At 40.6% G+C, this 15,523-nt stretch overlaps 1 protein-coding gene across 2 annotated transcripts in view; it reads right to left on the bottom strand.

Moving 5' to 3' along the window:
* The window catches only part of SYNJ2 (synaptojanin 2), a 62,619-nt gene that overhangs the window by 15,120 nt on the left and 31,976 nt on the right, over positions 1-15,523 (bottom strand). For both annotated transcript variants that reach the window (XM_084515787.1, XM_084515788.1), the window contains exons 7-17: positions 15,242-15,338; positions 11,657-11,829; positions 11,166-11,247; positions 10,799-10,948; positions 10,530-10,695; positions 9,746-9,937; positions 7,319-7,403; positions 6,539-6,679; positions 3,801-3,993; positions 2,048-2,206; positions 1,642-1,798 (exon numbers count right to left, since the gene is read on the bottom strand). In XM_084515787.1, the coding sequence (XP_084371913.1) occupies positions 1,642-1,798; positions 2,048-2,206; positions 3,801-3,993; positions 6,539-6,679; positions 7,319-7,403; positions 9,746-9,937; positions 10,530-10,695; positions 10,799-10,948; positions 11,166-11,247; positions 11,657-11,829; positions 15,242-15,338 (1,595 nt within the window). The remainder of the gene's footprint in view (positions 1-1,641; positions 1,799-2,047; positions 2,207-3,800; positions 3,994-6,538; positions 6,680-7,318; positions 7,404-9,745; positions 9,938-10,529; positions 10,696-10,798; positions 10,949-11,165; positions 11,248-11,656; positions 11,830-15,241; positions 15,339-15,523) is intronic.

The following is a 15,523-nucleotide window of genomic DNA, read 5'->3' as shown; positions in this document are numbered from 1 at the left end:
GTACGCAGGCAGTGAAGAGAAAAGGAAAAATCAACCTCATGCAAATCCAAACTAAAAATACTTTCTTTGCAATGCACTAAGGTGACAGCAAGTGCTCCAGACATTATGCTGCAGTGAGGTATTACACTGCTGTCAATGACAATAAAAGGTTTTAGGTCACTGTTTGGGCTAATGGGTAACTGTATTTCTTGCCTGAGGAATTGAAAATGAGTTAACGTGGAATATGGCATTTCTCCCTAATCACTCACATTGGGGCTGCACTTTCCTTTTAGAAAGCAAACAGTCCTCTAGCCTACAGCTAAAAAGAAAAAGAAAAAAAAAAAAAAAGCAGGGGAAAAGAATTGGAGCTGAGAGGCAGAAGAGCTTTGCCACCAGCAGAAAAGAGACCTCTGGTGACAAACTGATTAGAAAACCCTAGCAGGGCTGGGCAGAGGGGTGAACAGTCATATCCCCACGTGAGCTGCCTGCAGGAGGCCTACGAGCTCCAAAGCAGGGAACCTGCCCCCACTCCTACATGGAGTGGGCTCTTGCAGAGCAGCTGGATGGGTCCCACACTCTGTGTGCATTCCATTAACTGAAGTCATCCCAGGGGCTGGTCTTGCCATGCAAAATAAAGAACAAGCTTTGAAAATGCTGAAGGGTTTTCTTTCTCCTAAAATAAGAACAGCCTGCACAAGAGGGATGCTCATTTATTGTTTTAACTTCATTATGTTTCTTTACACCCCTATAAATGGTTTAAGCTCCTTGTTTTACTTTATTTTTCTTTCCTTAAGTAAGTGTGAATAACTCTACATAATATCAACACGTATTCTCCATTTTGCTTTGTAGTTTTATGCTTAATTAGAAGTGCTTGTGGTATGACTTGGGTTACAGGCAGTAGCTCCCTAACATGTGAAAAAAAATCACATCTGCAGGCACAAACCAAATTACTTCTCCAGTGATAACATTTTTAATATGAAGTTGTGCAGACTTTATAAATACTTGGACACAGATGTACCTACAGACTGAAAGAGCAGTTACGAAAACTGTCCCTGGACACACAAAGAAATACGTTCTCACTTTGCTATTGTATCTTCTGAATAAGAAATGAAAATTGTTTATGGCACATCTGATGTGCTGGCTACATATGATCTCCAAGTACTTTATAAGCACTAATTAATGAAATCTCCCTCCACTTCAGAAACTAGCAGAAATGTTCCTAGGAGTTACCAAGGCACAAGAAGTTACAGAAAAGTGCTTACACAACTACTGAGGACAAGACAAACTATGAATCTAGCCTTTATAGCATGGGAACTTTATGTGGAGTAATAATTCTGTTGAAAAGCAACACAGTAATTTCTAGATTGCCACAGCTCGGTTGTTTTCAGTTCCTCAGCTAGCTCCTAGCACCTTCTCAGTCTGTATCATGAAGTCTTTGTTCACACACTCAAGAATAAAGGGCTCTCTATCTCTGCAAGTTATTCCAATGAAGCTGAAATAACAGCTGCTTTAGTAAGGCCACAGCAATTTGACTAGGCCTAGGAGACACATCTGAAGACAGCTCTCAAAGTCCAGAGTTCACAAACTCCCTCTTCCTTACATGGCTTCTGGATGAAAATTGAAACAATTTTCAAATAAGGAAGGAGAAAAGACCCTACACACCTGTTTTTTCAAAAGGCAGTTTCTTTCTCCACCAAAGAACTCGGTCAGTCCAGGCTGGGGTTCTGCACTTATCACTTGTATCGTAAGCCTCTGAGCCAACGTCGTATTTATATGTTGGTCCAAAATTGATAGTCCCTTCATGGAAGTCTTTAAAAATCTATGAAAAGAAATAACATCTCTTTGATTAAGTTATAGATGAGGTAGGTGCCATTGTGACCTATCAATTTTCTTGTGAACAAACAACATCCTGACTTTTAAACAAATTACTACATTCATGTGCTATAAACAAATGTCTGAAAATGTGTCTTTCTCTTTCTCTCATGGAATTAGAGCAAGCCAACACACAGGTAGTCAAAAAAAAAAATGATAACTTTAAAGCATAAGCAAATGAGACATGCTGCCTTACTTTTCCACTGGATTTTTGCTGTTGCAGTTGATCAAATTCCAGAAGCGTTTTCCAATCTTGACGTTTGAGAAAATAAAAGACTTCCTCGTATGTCAGATCAATGCGATAGTTAAAATCACCACACCAGAAGACATAGTCGTGTGAGAACACATTCCGTCCCTAGTTTACAGTTAAATAACATGGTTAATGTTATTTATGTTAAATCACATTCAAGAAAACAATTTTTAAAGTGAAATGTACAACTCAGTCTCTCTGGATTACTACATACTGAACCACATACTTACCATATTCTATGTATTAAAATTCGTCTCAGAAAGGACTAGTTACTTCACTTTTGCATCCCCCTGAGATGAATTTTGTAAACAAGAGTATCAGATTCTGCCCCCTGTTTTCTGAAGGTACATCTAAACTGGGACATCAGTTTTAAATTCACAGTTTAGCTATCATGAATATACATAAAAAATCTGTTTGTTTTCCTAGCACATTTCACATGTATATATTTATTTATTCTAAATAAAACACAAAATGTGCTTGCTACATGGACCAAGGCACATTCAGCAACAAAGATCTTAATTAAAAACAAACTCCAAATTTGATCTTAGGTGCACATGCCATAGTTTTGAAAATGTATTAGAATAAAATATTAATAAAAATTCACTCCAGTCCTAAGTTTAACATCCTATTTTCTATCCAGTCATTTTCTTTCAATCTATGAACCTCCTAAAACCCAGGGATTCATAAAGGAAATGTTTCAGAGCTGTAGCTGTCATAGCACTAGAGGGCACTCTTTATATGTATTATACACACGAGGTACATTTAGCTATCATAAGGGCAGAGGACATAAAACAGTTAATGAGGGATTACAAGGAAAAACTACCATAAGCACAACTTTATGACCATCTAGAACAGATATTCTATGCAGGACTTCCAAACTGTCAGTATTGTTTCTTACATAAAACACAACTAATTAATATGCTGCATGTGCCAGGTCTCTAAACCTTGCAAACCACAGGGAGTTAAAATTTTATGCTTTGCAACCTAAATGCCCTTCTCTGCTGACTACCCAGAATACACAAACTGGTCCATTCCCTCCCTGGTTTAGGGCCTCTCCCAAGGGGTCTAGAAAAGAAAACACTGTGGAGATTATAGCAACCAACATTAAGGGAGGCAAAGAAGCACATCCCATGGGGTAATTGATGGCCTGAGGAGGTAAGTGTGAAATAAAACACTAGAGTCATCGATTTGACACCATTCAAAGGAAAAAGTATTCATACAGACCAATAGTGTCTGCTTGCCACACTGTGAAATGCCAGCAGTTCCTTGACAGTGACACACTCCAGAGGACAAAACGAAGAGAATGGAACGTACCCGTCAGTGACCCAGAACTGATACACCAAGCAGGAGCTAAAGCACTGATGTACGGAGCTGCACGGATGGTCTGTTAGGAACCCCTACTAACTAGTGCCAGCAAGAGCTCCCAATACCAGGCTCTCTGCCTCTACCAGTCACCTAGATATCATCCACGAGGCCTTAGAGATGTCAGTTAAGCCTCACTGTCCGGAAGGATCAGCTTGAAAACTCTGCAAAGGCCAGGACTTTCCAAGCACTGCAGCACCTGTGTTTTTTGAGAGGTGTAAAACTTCTGTAAAGGGAGTGCCATATTGGGTGCTAAGACAGCATAAGACCAACATTCACAATGTAAGGATACAGCCTTTACCTCCCATGTTTTCAGCATATGTACACCGACTCTTACCATTGGGAAGCTGAGTTTCTGCGTGATTTCTTTATAGTCTTCATTCCTCTCCTTCACTTGAGTCTGCCCAGCAGTTAAGTGACTGCATATAAAGCAGAAACTGGTACTGTAGAACTGAAAACGAATGCTCACTGCCCCTTTATTTCCAGCCTTTCCTCCCATTCCTGTCTTCACAGTGTCTATCGCCACATCCCTGTATAAAAAAGGGAGGGGGAGAGAGAGAGAGAGAGAGGAGAGGAGAGTAAATGGCTGCAGGGACAAACATTCAATTAACTTTTACTACAACAGCACTACAACGGCAAGTTAAAGCCTGTTCACAGTACCATGTCCCTTCCCTCCATGAACTGATGGCTGAACGGAAAGCTTTCTGATGTTTGGCACAACTTTCAGACTGTGACGTTTTTTGATGATGTTCATGTACTTAAGTTTCAAATGAAGTATAATATAATAGCCTAGAAATAAAACTACTTGAAATTATATTACCCAACCCTCTTCTCAAACAATACAGCAAAACATTATTTCTGAAATTGTGGGTTGGAACTTCCGCAGGATATACATTTCAAGTCTATCTTTATCAGGATCTTAGTCACATTAACTAATTTTACCATCACATTCCCCTTCACAATTTTGACCAGATGGGAATCCATTTTCAGACAGTAAACAATTCAACTGGTGTACCTATGTGTTGAAACCCAACTTTACAGCTGGTGCCACATTTTTCAGTCAATTAAAAAGCAGCAGATCATAACCCATAATTTGCTAAATCAGATACAATAAAATCAGTGATTATTGGATACAACTGTTTATACCTAACTCCTAAGATGAGTTCTGTTTTGATGACAAATTGCTTAGGTCTTCCACGTTGCTAATTACATAGTACTTCACTGTCATGATTAGCATACACTTAGACTCTTTACTGGAGAAAGGTGACCTGCTTGGCAAAGCAGGCCACCTGCTTGTAGGATAATTTCTCTCAGATAGACAGCCTACTTGAAGAATAAACCATGCCTGTCTGATCAGATAAGCAAATGATGAGATCACAGTTGTAAATCAACCCCAGCACCACGTATACGTCCTTCCCATTGAGAAAATTTTACTTTCCAGATAGAAGTCAAGTAGCTCTAGACTAGAGTACTACTGGCTTTAAGTAAGGGGCAGGGGAAAAAACCTTAAGTCATTGCCGTCAGGCACTGATTGATGATTGAATGATGCAAGACGTGACAGGCTCTCTTTGTGCTTTCTTTGTTTTCATCTTTTTCCCCCCATCTTTGGTATCTCTTTTCCCTGTCTTTTCTACCCTCCTTTCTCTTTTTCCTCTTTATTTTCCTGTCTTTCCTGACTGCAGAAAACCACCAGAAGACACCCTCAGGGAGGCAAAAGAGGACCATGAAGATTTTCTATGAAAAGCTGGGTTTTGAGTGCTCTGGAAGAAGCAAGTGTTCAGTCTTTTCATTCTAAGGAGTTCTCCCTTCCTGCTGCCTGCCTATCCAATTGCTGACTGATATTTATCTGACTTCCATTCATGGCAAAGGTTACGTTGAGATAACCCACTGTACGTTCAACTGCTTGTATCTCCCCAGTCCTTTCAGTGCTGTATGAACTCCTGCCATTCTCTCATTTTATTTTTCTACTCTCCAACTTCTGCCTGAATCTCTTCAATCTCTGTAAGTACAGAAGCTTTTTTTTTTGCACTTCTGATCATTTTTGTTTTCCTTTTCCGGACATGAAAGAGCTACAGAACCACACAGGTTAGGTTTGATTACACTCACATAGTATGAAGCAATTGAAGAAATATAACTGTGAACGCAGCCATGCAAGACCATTAGGTTTACCAGGATGGCATTACCCTACCTAGCCTACAGCAAGCACTTGCTGTTGCACAAGCTCTGCACTGATCTTTTCTGTAGATATGAGATGAGTGGGGAGAGAGGGCATCTCTTGAAATTTTAATCACAAAATGCAGTGCTCCTAATGTGGAATGGAAAGCGCTGTTTAGATCACTCTAGACTTCAGGACAGATAGATGCCTTAGGACAGATCTGGCTAATTACTCATTTCCTACCAATTCTCAGTTAGTGAATAATTCTTGCCCATGGCAAAGGCATTTTATGCACAAATCCCTGTGGCTTGGTACTCTTACCTTTCCTCTTCAATAAAAATGGGAATCTTCTAGGGGCAAGAGGAGTTTGGTCAGGCTCCAGGGACATCAATGCAAGCAAGCTGAGGACAAGCATCTCTGCACCCTCCTAACTAGGCACACAGTTCTGTTTCATGTGAACTCTGGTAGAGACAAACGCTTAATGGGCTCTTGTAGCTCTCAATTCTGTAACATGTCAGTGGGCAAAACTAGCTGTCTCCCTTCACCGCCTCTTTCCACCTCTCCCATCATTCTTTCCAAGTCTGGAAGCAGACTTGTTTCTGCACAGAAGCAATAAGGAGAGGGCTAGAAAGTAAAAGCTTGCTCTTCAGGCAGAAACAGGCACGTGCTTTCACCTGATGCTCAGAACACTCTTGGACTTACTGGGTCAGGTCATTCTTTTCCCAAAGAAGACAGTAAACCCTAAGTGCACACCTCGAGCATGCCCAGCCAAACATGCTACCTGGAAACAAGTCTCTCCCATGCTGGAATTTGGGTCTGTACAATTCCCGTTAAGCTGAAAAGTCACTCCTGCCCTCTTAGGCCAAATTGCAACAGCAGACATTACTGAAGATGCAAACTTCATTAATTATTTTTATTACCTGATGAAGGGGACATGAAAGGGCCGTACGAAGATGAAAAGACAAACACCAACAAGTTGTGCTGATGTCAGCTGAATGTAGCGATGAGTCCTGGAAATTGCCTTTTGAAGCTGTTCTCCCCACATCTTTTTGTTCGTTGTACTGGAACAAACAAAAAATCATTTAATGGAATCAAAAGAAACCACGTACAATCAATGAAATGAGCAGATTAACTGTACTCTAGGTTTTACAGACAACCCATTAGGCTCTACACATGCTGACTCCAGAGCTGGAAGTGCTGTAGGATGTATGTCAGAGACAGCTCATGGATCACAACCTACTCTATATGCTGGCATGCCAAGCTCAGGCTTTGCCTTTAACTCCTTGAGCAATAATTTGCACAAATACAATTAGCCACAGGGACATTTTGTTCGTTTTAGAATTTCCACACGAATGTCGGTTATGTTTAGAGTCACCAAGCACATTTTTCCAATACTAGACAGGGGTTTAAGGGCAAGTGTTAAAACAATGTCAAACATCAGAATCCTTCTCTGCCAACGCAAAGATTTAAAAGACTTAAAAACCAGCGTGTCCTACTATATGGAGGCTGAAATAGCACTTCCAGCACAGTCCCAGTGCCATTTGTTAAACATATTTCTAGCTATGATAACATGCAACAGACTTGGAAGGAATATTCTGTGTACCTGACCAGACGAAGCGCAACTCTGGAGGCTTTTGTTGGATGGTTCTTTTGAAGAACAGGGGGCTTTATTTATTTATTTATTTATTTTTTTAACCTACCTGGCACTCACAATATTCCCTGCACTTAATTCAACCATCTCTTCAAATCCCACTGCAAATATGTCAGGAGGGCTGCTGTCATCATCTGTTGAGAAGGGGGAAAAGTCACACAAGAGTTACTATTCTTCTAACAAGTCTTCTAACGACTTGTTTTCTAATTTCTGTCAGAGATCATTCCTGTAGTTCTATCTTGTGTATTCCCTGCCAAGCTTATACATATTCATTGCTCCTTTAATCTAATCTCACAAACAACCCCTGCAGTTCCTCTGAATTTTTTTTCCTGCCTTTCTCCCACCAGTTGGTCTCCATCTCTCTCTCGCAGGAAGCAGTTCAGAACAGAGCATTATATTGTAGCAGTGTTAAGATGAGAAAATATTCACTGTTCTTTCTCCCTCACCCCACATGTACCAAAGACCCAACATCTCACCACCCACCATTTTTCACCCACTTTTCACCTAACTTACTTATCCTTTTCCTTTTCTTTTTTGACACTGATTCCTAAGTAACTGAACTTACTGCCCATACCCCAGTATGTCCCTTCCCTCTCAATGTATTTAGTAAATTTATCTGTGACTTTAAGGAAGCCTTCAAAGTTTCTCCTTATTTTCCTGGGTTAGGTCACTCTAGAGAACAGTCTCTGCCTTCCCTGGCCCAAACGTGTGGATATTGCCACGTAAAACACCAAAGATGAAATGCTCTCATATAATAGTATGAAGCATATCTGTTGACCCGTCAGGTCTGTCCATTGCTTGATGGGTTGTGGGATGTTTTGTTTGGTTTAGATTCTGTTTGTTTAAACAGCCATACGCCCAAGATAACAGTAACTTAATTCAACATGAACACGTGAATGGTAGAAAACCATAGGAACTGAAGTCAGACCAGCCTCAGAAAATAAGACCCGAAAGAGAAGTATAATATACAACCACTCTGTACAGGTACGAGTGTCAAACTAGCAGATGCCAGCTAGCCTTGCTTATTGGCTTAACACTGGCTTAATGTAACACTGTCACGTTAACTACTTACTTCCCATTAGTAATTTTGGGCATCTGTTTGTGAACACTTAACTATTTATGCATGAACTGCATTGACATTACCACGAATGCAACCATTTGCACAGTCATACCCTAACTCTGCCTTCTTAGCTTCAGATAAAGACCAAGGAGATATTATTCTGAGGGCGCTTAAGTACATAGCTCCCACTCAAAATGAAGAACCCAGGATGGAGAAATTAAGGAATAAAAAAGACCACAGGATGAAAAATAAGCAGATACACCCCATGATGGCATGAAAGAGATCTCTGAATTCTGACCTGCTGTAGGTTCAAAACAAGATCACCTGATATAGACCCACAGACTGTTCTGACTGTAAGCAGCCCTCCACACACCACTCCACTGCGGAGGGAAGGCTGGACAAGTCCAAATGGAGCTGAATACATCCCTTAGGGTTGACAGAAAATGCCATCCAAGGTGATGTCTTGACTTTCTAAGGACCAGCTGGTCAAATATGGTGTCCCAACTTGCTGTTCCTATAAATGCAAGTATTTCTTGTGCATTTTGACTTTGAAGTTGTTATATATGTTCATCTGATTCGTGTCAGTATGGAACATTTCTTCCCTTTCCTCCCAGTGTCCCAGTCTCCCCCTCATTATAGTCAAATTACCAAATCTTCAGAAATATTCCTCAAATCCATGAGCCTATTTGCTTTTGTTATTCTGAACTCTTATTTCTAACAGTTACAGCCTTTTTTGTCTTCTTTGTGGTTGATTTAGCACTGCTATAGATGTGACTGTCCCTGTGAATGGCCTGTTAGGAATGTTTTAACTACTCATGAAGTGTCAATAAGAGAGCTATTTGTGTTTGTATGTTCTTTCTTTGAAGTCTCTGATGTCTGGGGGTTTCAGAACAACTGCTAACAACTAGTGACTGTTATGGCTTCTGAATGGGACGCTATGCAAGTCCCTGATATCTGGCCAGGTGGCCAGGAGATTAAGGAGAAGAAAAAAGAAGCTGAAGGACGGCTAGGAGACAAAACTTGCAGGGGACACTGTGTAAGCTTTTGACATGCTGCCAAGGAGTACAAAGGGGAAGGACAAGAAAAAAACTTGGAGAGGAAGACTACGAGCCTTCAGCATGAAAGACCCCTAGAGACCCACAGGGGGACCACCGGAGACTGATGCGCATGCTCCAGTAGGAGGGACTGGATCCCGGAAGCTAATTATAATAACCTATTTTTTTTAGAAGTAGTAATGAATATGTATTAGTCTAGGAGCATAAAAATCAGCTACTTGATGTAACTGGTGTGCGTCCTGGTGGAGCGGAGACTCCCGGTGCACCCAGCGCTGTTTGCTTACCTCTATTCCTTTAATAAATTATAAACTTTGATTATAATCCTATTTTGAAGACTGAGCCATTTATAACAAAGTCTTACCCTGAAATTCAGAAACTCCGGAGAGCTTAGGAGAATCCAGCAGCCAGTCTGTCAGCTCGCTGGTACCGAGGATGTTGCTTCGAAACTGCTTCCCTCCATTCACGTTCCAGGTCCCCATGGCAACACGAACACGCTTGAAGCTTGTGAATTCAAACTGACGCTCTGACATGGCCTTCAAAATACTCGGCGTCACTGATGGAAGAGGGGAGAGAGAAAAAGGGCATGTAAAACAAAAATGTGCTGCAAAAGGAAAGGAACGATACAGCCAGCAGTGACATGTAAGTCACTGTGAAGTAATGACATTACCCTAGCGGCAACAACGCAAAAGCTAAAGACTGACTCCAGTGGCAATGGCAGTAACTCTAAGATAATTGGGGCTGATGCCATCAATTCCTCTTCTGGAAACCAGGCACCCTATCAAAGCAGTTGTATCTGTGAAAGATGGGTCACTCACTTTCTGCATGTTTTCCAGTACTTCTTCCAGCAGTGACCTAACAAATTATTTTTCCTCCCTTAGTCTTATCAGTTTGGGCTACAGAGACTGAGCATGCCACAGCTTACGACAGAAATCCGAGCCATAAGAAATTTAGAGTGGGGGTAAAGGTGAAGAGTAGCAGAGCCTCACACCACATCTTCAAAACTAGCACTGTCATGGCTCTCTAGCCTGGTCAGAAGTCCTTAAAGTAGTTTATTTTATTTTTATTTTCTCAAAAGGATGCAATTGCTTATATCTGACAGTCAAAAACAGACACAAAGAAAACTGGAGGGTTTACACTGGCCTTACCCAGCAGTGCAGTGTGGTCCATAAGCATTTTGCCTTTGTCTGCATATTCCTCACTGAAGAAGTCACCCATGAGTAGCAGCTTGATGGCTTCCTGCTTTACTGCATCAAAAAAATTTGACTGAATGGTACGAGACACTGATCGGGCTCCATCCTTGAGTTTCCCAACCTACATCAGACCAAGAGCAACAGCGCAAGTGACAATGTAGAGTAAATCAGATGTTTTTCTTTACAGTCACTTCTGAGGAAACAGCTTTGCCATTTTTCTTTACCTTGTGCTTTCCCTCTAGGGCACGGCTGCCAGTAAACACTCGGCTCAGATTATGGCCGTTGAGAGTCCACATTGCTTTGTACGATTCCACAAAGCGCTCAACTATAGATTTAGAGTTCAATCCCAGGCTCTCTAATTGAGTAAGCAGGACCTAGATTTGGTGCAGAAAACAAAAACAAAAAACGTTTTTTTAATATGTTTTTGCTTTTTATTCTCAGTTTAAATATTCCAGCCAACATCATTGGGTAACACAGAGCTGGCAAGAAAGACTTGTGTCACTGAGGCTTATGCCCCCTTTCTTGCCTTTCCTGTGGAACTGAAAACTTACACAGCATGGGGCATCATGAAAGGTCCTGTGACAAACTCACCTCCAGTGCAACGAAGGACTGTACACTGTTAGTACGATCCAGGCAGTCCAAACAATTCATTCGAAAAGTCCCTGTCTGCAGACTTCAGTAACCAAACAAAAGAGGAGAGAGGGGAGTAAAAAAAAAAAAAAAAAAAGTATATTTTACAAAATAACATCTAATCAGGAGTTGATTGAACAAGATCATCAAGTGTTCAGCCTGATTATACCCACCACAATTTCACAGTGCAAGCACAGTGTATTCCATTACATATCTTGACTACGTCTGCAACACAGTGTCAGCGAATGCACGTACTGGCAATTTTCCGTATTCTAAACAATGCAGATGCAGTTCAGCTAAATAATCTATTTAGCATCAAGATTACACTTCATCTAAAGATTATACTTCAAGATGGTCACTTATGTTCACGGTCCAAACACGATGATGAACCAGGGGAGGCCAGGAGGGGTGATGCCTGGCTATGCTTAGACACAGAGGCAGGGTACACTCACCGTGGACTTACATTCTCGCCCTTTGCGAAGATGCCGAAGTCTTCCCAGTGCAACTTCAGTTGAGGCCTCAGTAAATTTTCCAGTTTTTCAGCTTTCCCACCTTTTGCAAATTGGTGGTAGTCAAAGTTTATCATGGGAGTGTCTGCTGCATGGGAAGAGGCCCATAGCAGTTTCTGTTTAAAAATTGAAAGAAGAAGAACAAATCCTGCTCAAGCCACAGCATAAGGATTGATGCCAGCACGCTTTTCATTGTTGGTAAACTCAGACAGCTTACCACAGTTTTAATTTTGACAAGTTCACAAGTTTGAAATACCAGACATGGAAACAGCAGTGAAAATTCCCTGTTTGTTTTCTTTCCAAAAGTAAACTGGTTTGTTAGACCCCAATTTTCCTGCAAGGGAACTCGAACCGTAGCTGCAAAGTTTGCCTCAGAACTGCTGCTGTCTGTGCCCTGGCTGGTGGCAGCCCTGCAGCAGTGGCCTACTGCCTCTGTACAAAAATAGTGGTGATCTGGGCCAACTCAGGACAAGGGCCCTGATGGGAAGGATGTCCAGAGCTTCTTAAGGTATGTGAACATAACCATGCACAGGTTTATTTTGTAACCATTCCATAAGTGCCAAGACATGAGAAAATGTGGCCCTAAATTTAGGGTGGAGTGTGACTGGGGAGGAAATAAGAGAGAAATGATGTCCCAGGAAACATATTATAAAATTTTGTGGTAAACCACAAAAGTGAAAGAAGAGACATAAATAGCCTCATTATTTCATCTCCTATTTCTATGATCTCACATGCATTTCCGTAATCACCACAAATTTCATTAATGTATCTGTAATAGATACAACAATAATACATCCTGCTCTTCACGGCAAAGCCAGTGAGAATTGTTATATTAACTCTAACTATATAAGCCTTTGTCTATGCCCTTCCCATCTGCATGTTCTCATCTCAAGAGATGGATCCTTTTTCCACTTAGACCACTAAGACCAAAAACCACTCTGATATTATGTTAAGAGTGTAGGTGCAGCAGTTACACCAGTGTAATTGTATCAAGTTAGCCCTTCAACCTTCCCTCCAGAAGCAAATCTAAAGGTGTTGTGTGATGTTTGGAGAGGAAAATGTAAAATATATTTCATTACACTTTACAAAAGTGAAAACACTTGGAATTTGTTTTGTTTCTGTCAACACCCCAACTCACTGCTAGAGCCACCAGCAATGCACTTGACAATGGCATTTATCCTCAGTGTAAATCATGGTGTACACTACAGCAGTGCTGTTACTGCAAACATAATTACATCTGTTATGGGTGATGCTTGTGAGAAGAACAGCATTACTGGGAACACTATTGATGTCTGGCCTGGTAACAGTTGATTTGTGTAATAGCTGAAGTTAAGCTGGGGATTTCCAATTTTTTCGTTTGCTTCTGTCGCATAACCTAACGGTAGTGCAGGCATTCTGATCATGTGAACTCAGTAGCACTGTCAGTAATTGCAAGAATATTTTGATATTTGGAACCAACTCAGATAAGGCATGTTAAGATTGCAGCAACCATTGGGAGAAGAGTAAAAAATACAAGCATACAAGGGAAGATAGAGAAACAAAGAAATAAACTAATGACAGGAAAGAAGAAAAGTTTTACTTCCTGGTGATTTCCCTATAATTTATTTATTTTTAAACTGAGCTGTTTAAAATCAAACTAAAAAATACATATGCTTTCTAATAATTCATTCATTAAATCACAAAGGTGAAGAAAAGACTAAGAGTTGGTTGGATTCAGTTGGTGCAAATCTTCACTTCCCAATGAGGTCAATCTAACCCCTTTCAGCCAATAAAGTGCTTTCTTTTTTTTTTAGGAAAAGAATAAATTTTAACAATTTAGTTAAAACAGATCTTTATTTAAAGGAAATGAATGCATGGAAGGTGTTTACTCCAGAAATGTCCTATTTCTGACTTAATTTCCATTTGTATGATACTGAGCAGAACACTGTTTTTGAGAACTGAAATACTTGATAAAATATTGGTATTAAATTTACAAGCAACGTCAGGTTTGTATCCTTACAGTTATTTCAACTTATCATCTCTTACCACTAAATTCCGATGTTTTTCCAAAATAAACTATAAAAACTATTTTAAAGAGAACAAAACCAATAGGCTATAGAGGCTTAGCTGTGTCAAGCAGAAACTAAGTAAAAAGCTGAAATCAGAAGCTAGGACCTGACTTCATTTCTGTACTTTCTTCATAGGCTCACTAACTTCAGCCACTGTCTGTGGCCGTATTCCATACAGGGGGCACCTTGATTGAGTCATTTTTCAATGGGGAAGCTGGTGATTCCTACTCGCTCTTTCAGAGGAGGAGGAAATGGTCACGCAGAAAAACTGCCATTAAAATGCTCCTTGTGTCAAGTACATTGTTCCAATAGAGAGGTAAAACAATCAGTAACTATTACTTAACAAGAATCTTCATTTTGCTTAATTTCACAGAGTAAACATTTGAACTCAGAACTGTTGTATCAGTCTTTACCAATGATAAATAAATGTAACACTTACTATAGGTGTGTACTTAAAAACATCCTTCATGTTATTCTTTGTAAGATATACTCCAAAGTACCTAGGTCTGACTTCTAAAGCAATTAGGCACTTAGGAGGCAGACTGCCATCAGCCTCCAGGCAGATACAGGCAGCTGTGCACTTGCACAAATCCTACTGAGTGAAAACCCCTAGCTTCAAGCACACGTTAGTTTTAAAAATCTGGCCATCCTGCACTAAAATTCAATGCAGCTTTAATTCCACAATGCCTGACATCCTGAAAAGACAACCCAGATGCTTTCAGGTATTAGTTGTGCCTAGGGACATTTAGAGTGAAGGAAAACCTCTCTCAATATACACCAGGCTGTGACTTCGTGCTGTGGCAGTTAATTCCCATCACAACCAGTACTAGAGAGCTGTTTGCCATTACAATCAGAGCTTCTTCTTAGTAAAGTAGGGTCAGGGACTGGCCCCAAAGCAGTTCAGAGAATCATCAAATCATAACGGTTGGAAAAGACCTCCAAGACCATCTGGTCCAACCATCCCCCTACCACCAATGTCACCCACTAAACCATGTCCCTAAGCACCAGGTCCAACCTCTCCTTGAACAGCCCCAGGGACGGTGACGCCACCACCTCCCTGGGCAACCTGTCCCAGTGCTAGTTCTGACAATCCCATAAGGCACCTGACTACAGCTCACTGCGTTGGTGTCTACATATGATGACAAAGCTGACCACAATTCATTTTTCCAAATGTGCACTACTTCTTAGGACATTTACGGCTTTGTTTGTTTGTTTATTAAAAAAAAAAAAAAAAAAGAAAAAAAGTCTGGTTGAAGAGAGTGTCTACAAACATATGAGGAAATAAGCAAGAAGAAAATGCTGGAAATCAAGCCCCCGAGACTATGAAGCATCATTCTCTCTTTACTAGATATTAGATAAAGGAGAACATAATTCAGATGTAGTGTTCGTCATGTACTTGTCCAGAAAGGGAACAGAACATGGAGGCTCAAGAAGTCAGCAGTTTAACAAAAAATAAAATAAAATAAATCATTGCTTTTACCTTGAAAGCTCTGTTAAGCACCTCCTCTCCTCCTCTGCTTCCCAACAGGTTAACAATCACTTGTTTTCCATACTGCTCTTTCAGAAGCATCATATGCCTACAGCAAAAGTAACCATAATAAGTACAGAACATACAGAACAAAACTATGTAACGTTGCCTGCTACGTTTTTCAAACCACAGAAACAGAGATCGTTGGTTGTTCCATCTAGCAGGTTTCAGCCACAGCAGCTATAGACATCTTCCTCAGTTTCCTTGCAATCAATTATTAAAGTGCAAGTTGTG

This window comes from Aythya ferina (assembly GCF_964211825.1).
Source record: "Aythya ferina genome assembly, chromosome: 3".
In the NCBI taxonomy this organism is placed as follows: domain Eukaryota; kingdom Metazoa; phylum Chordata; class Aves; order Anseriformes; family Anatidae; genus Aythya; species Aythya ferina.
Note: the sequence above shows the minus strand (reverse complement) of the source record. Positions and strands in the feature narration are given on the sequence as shown.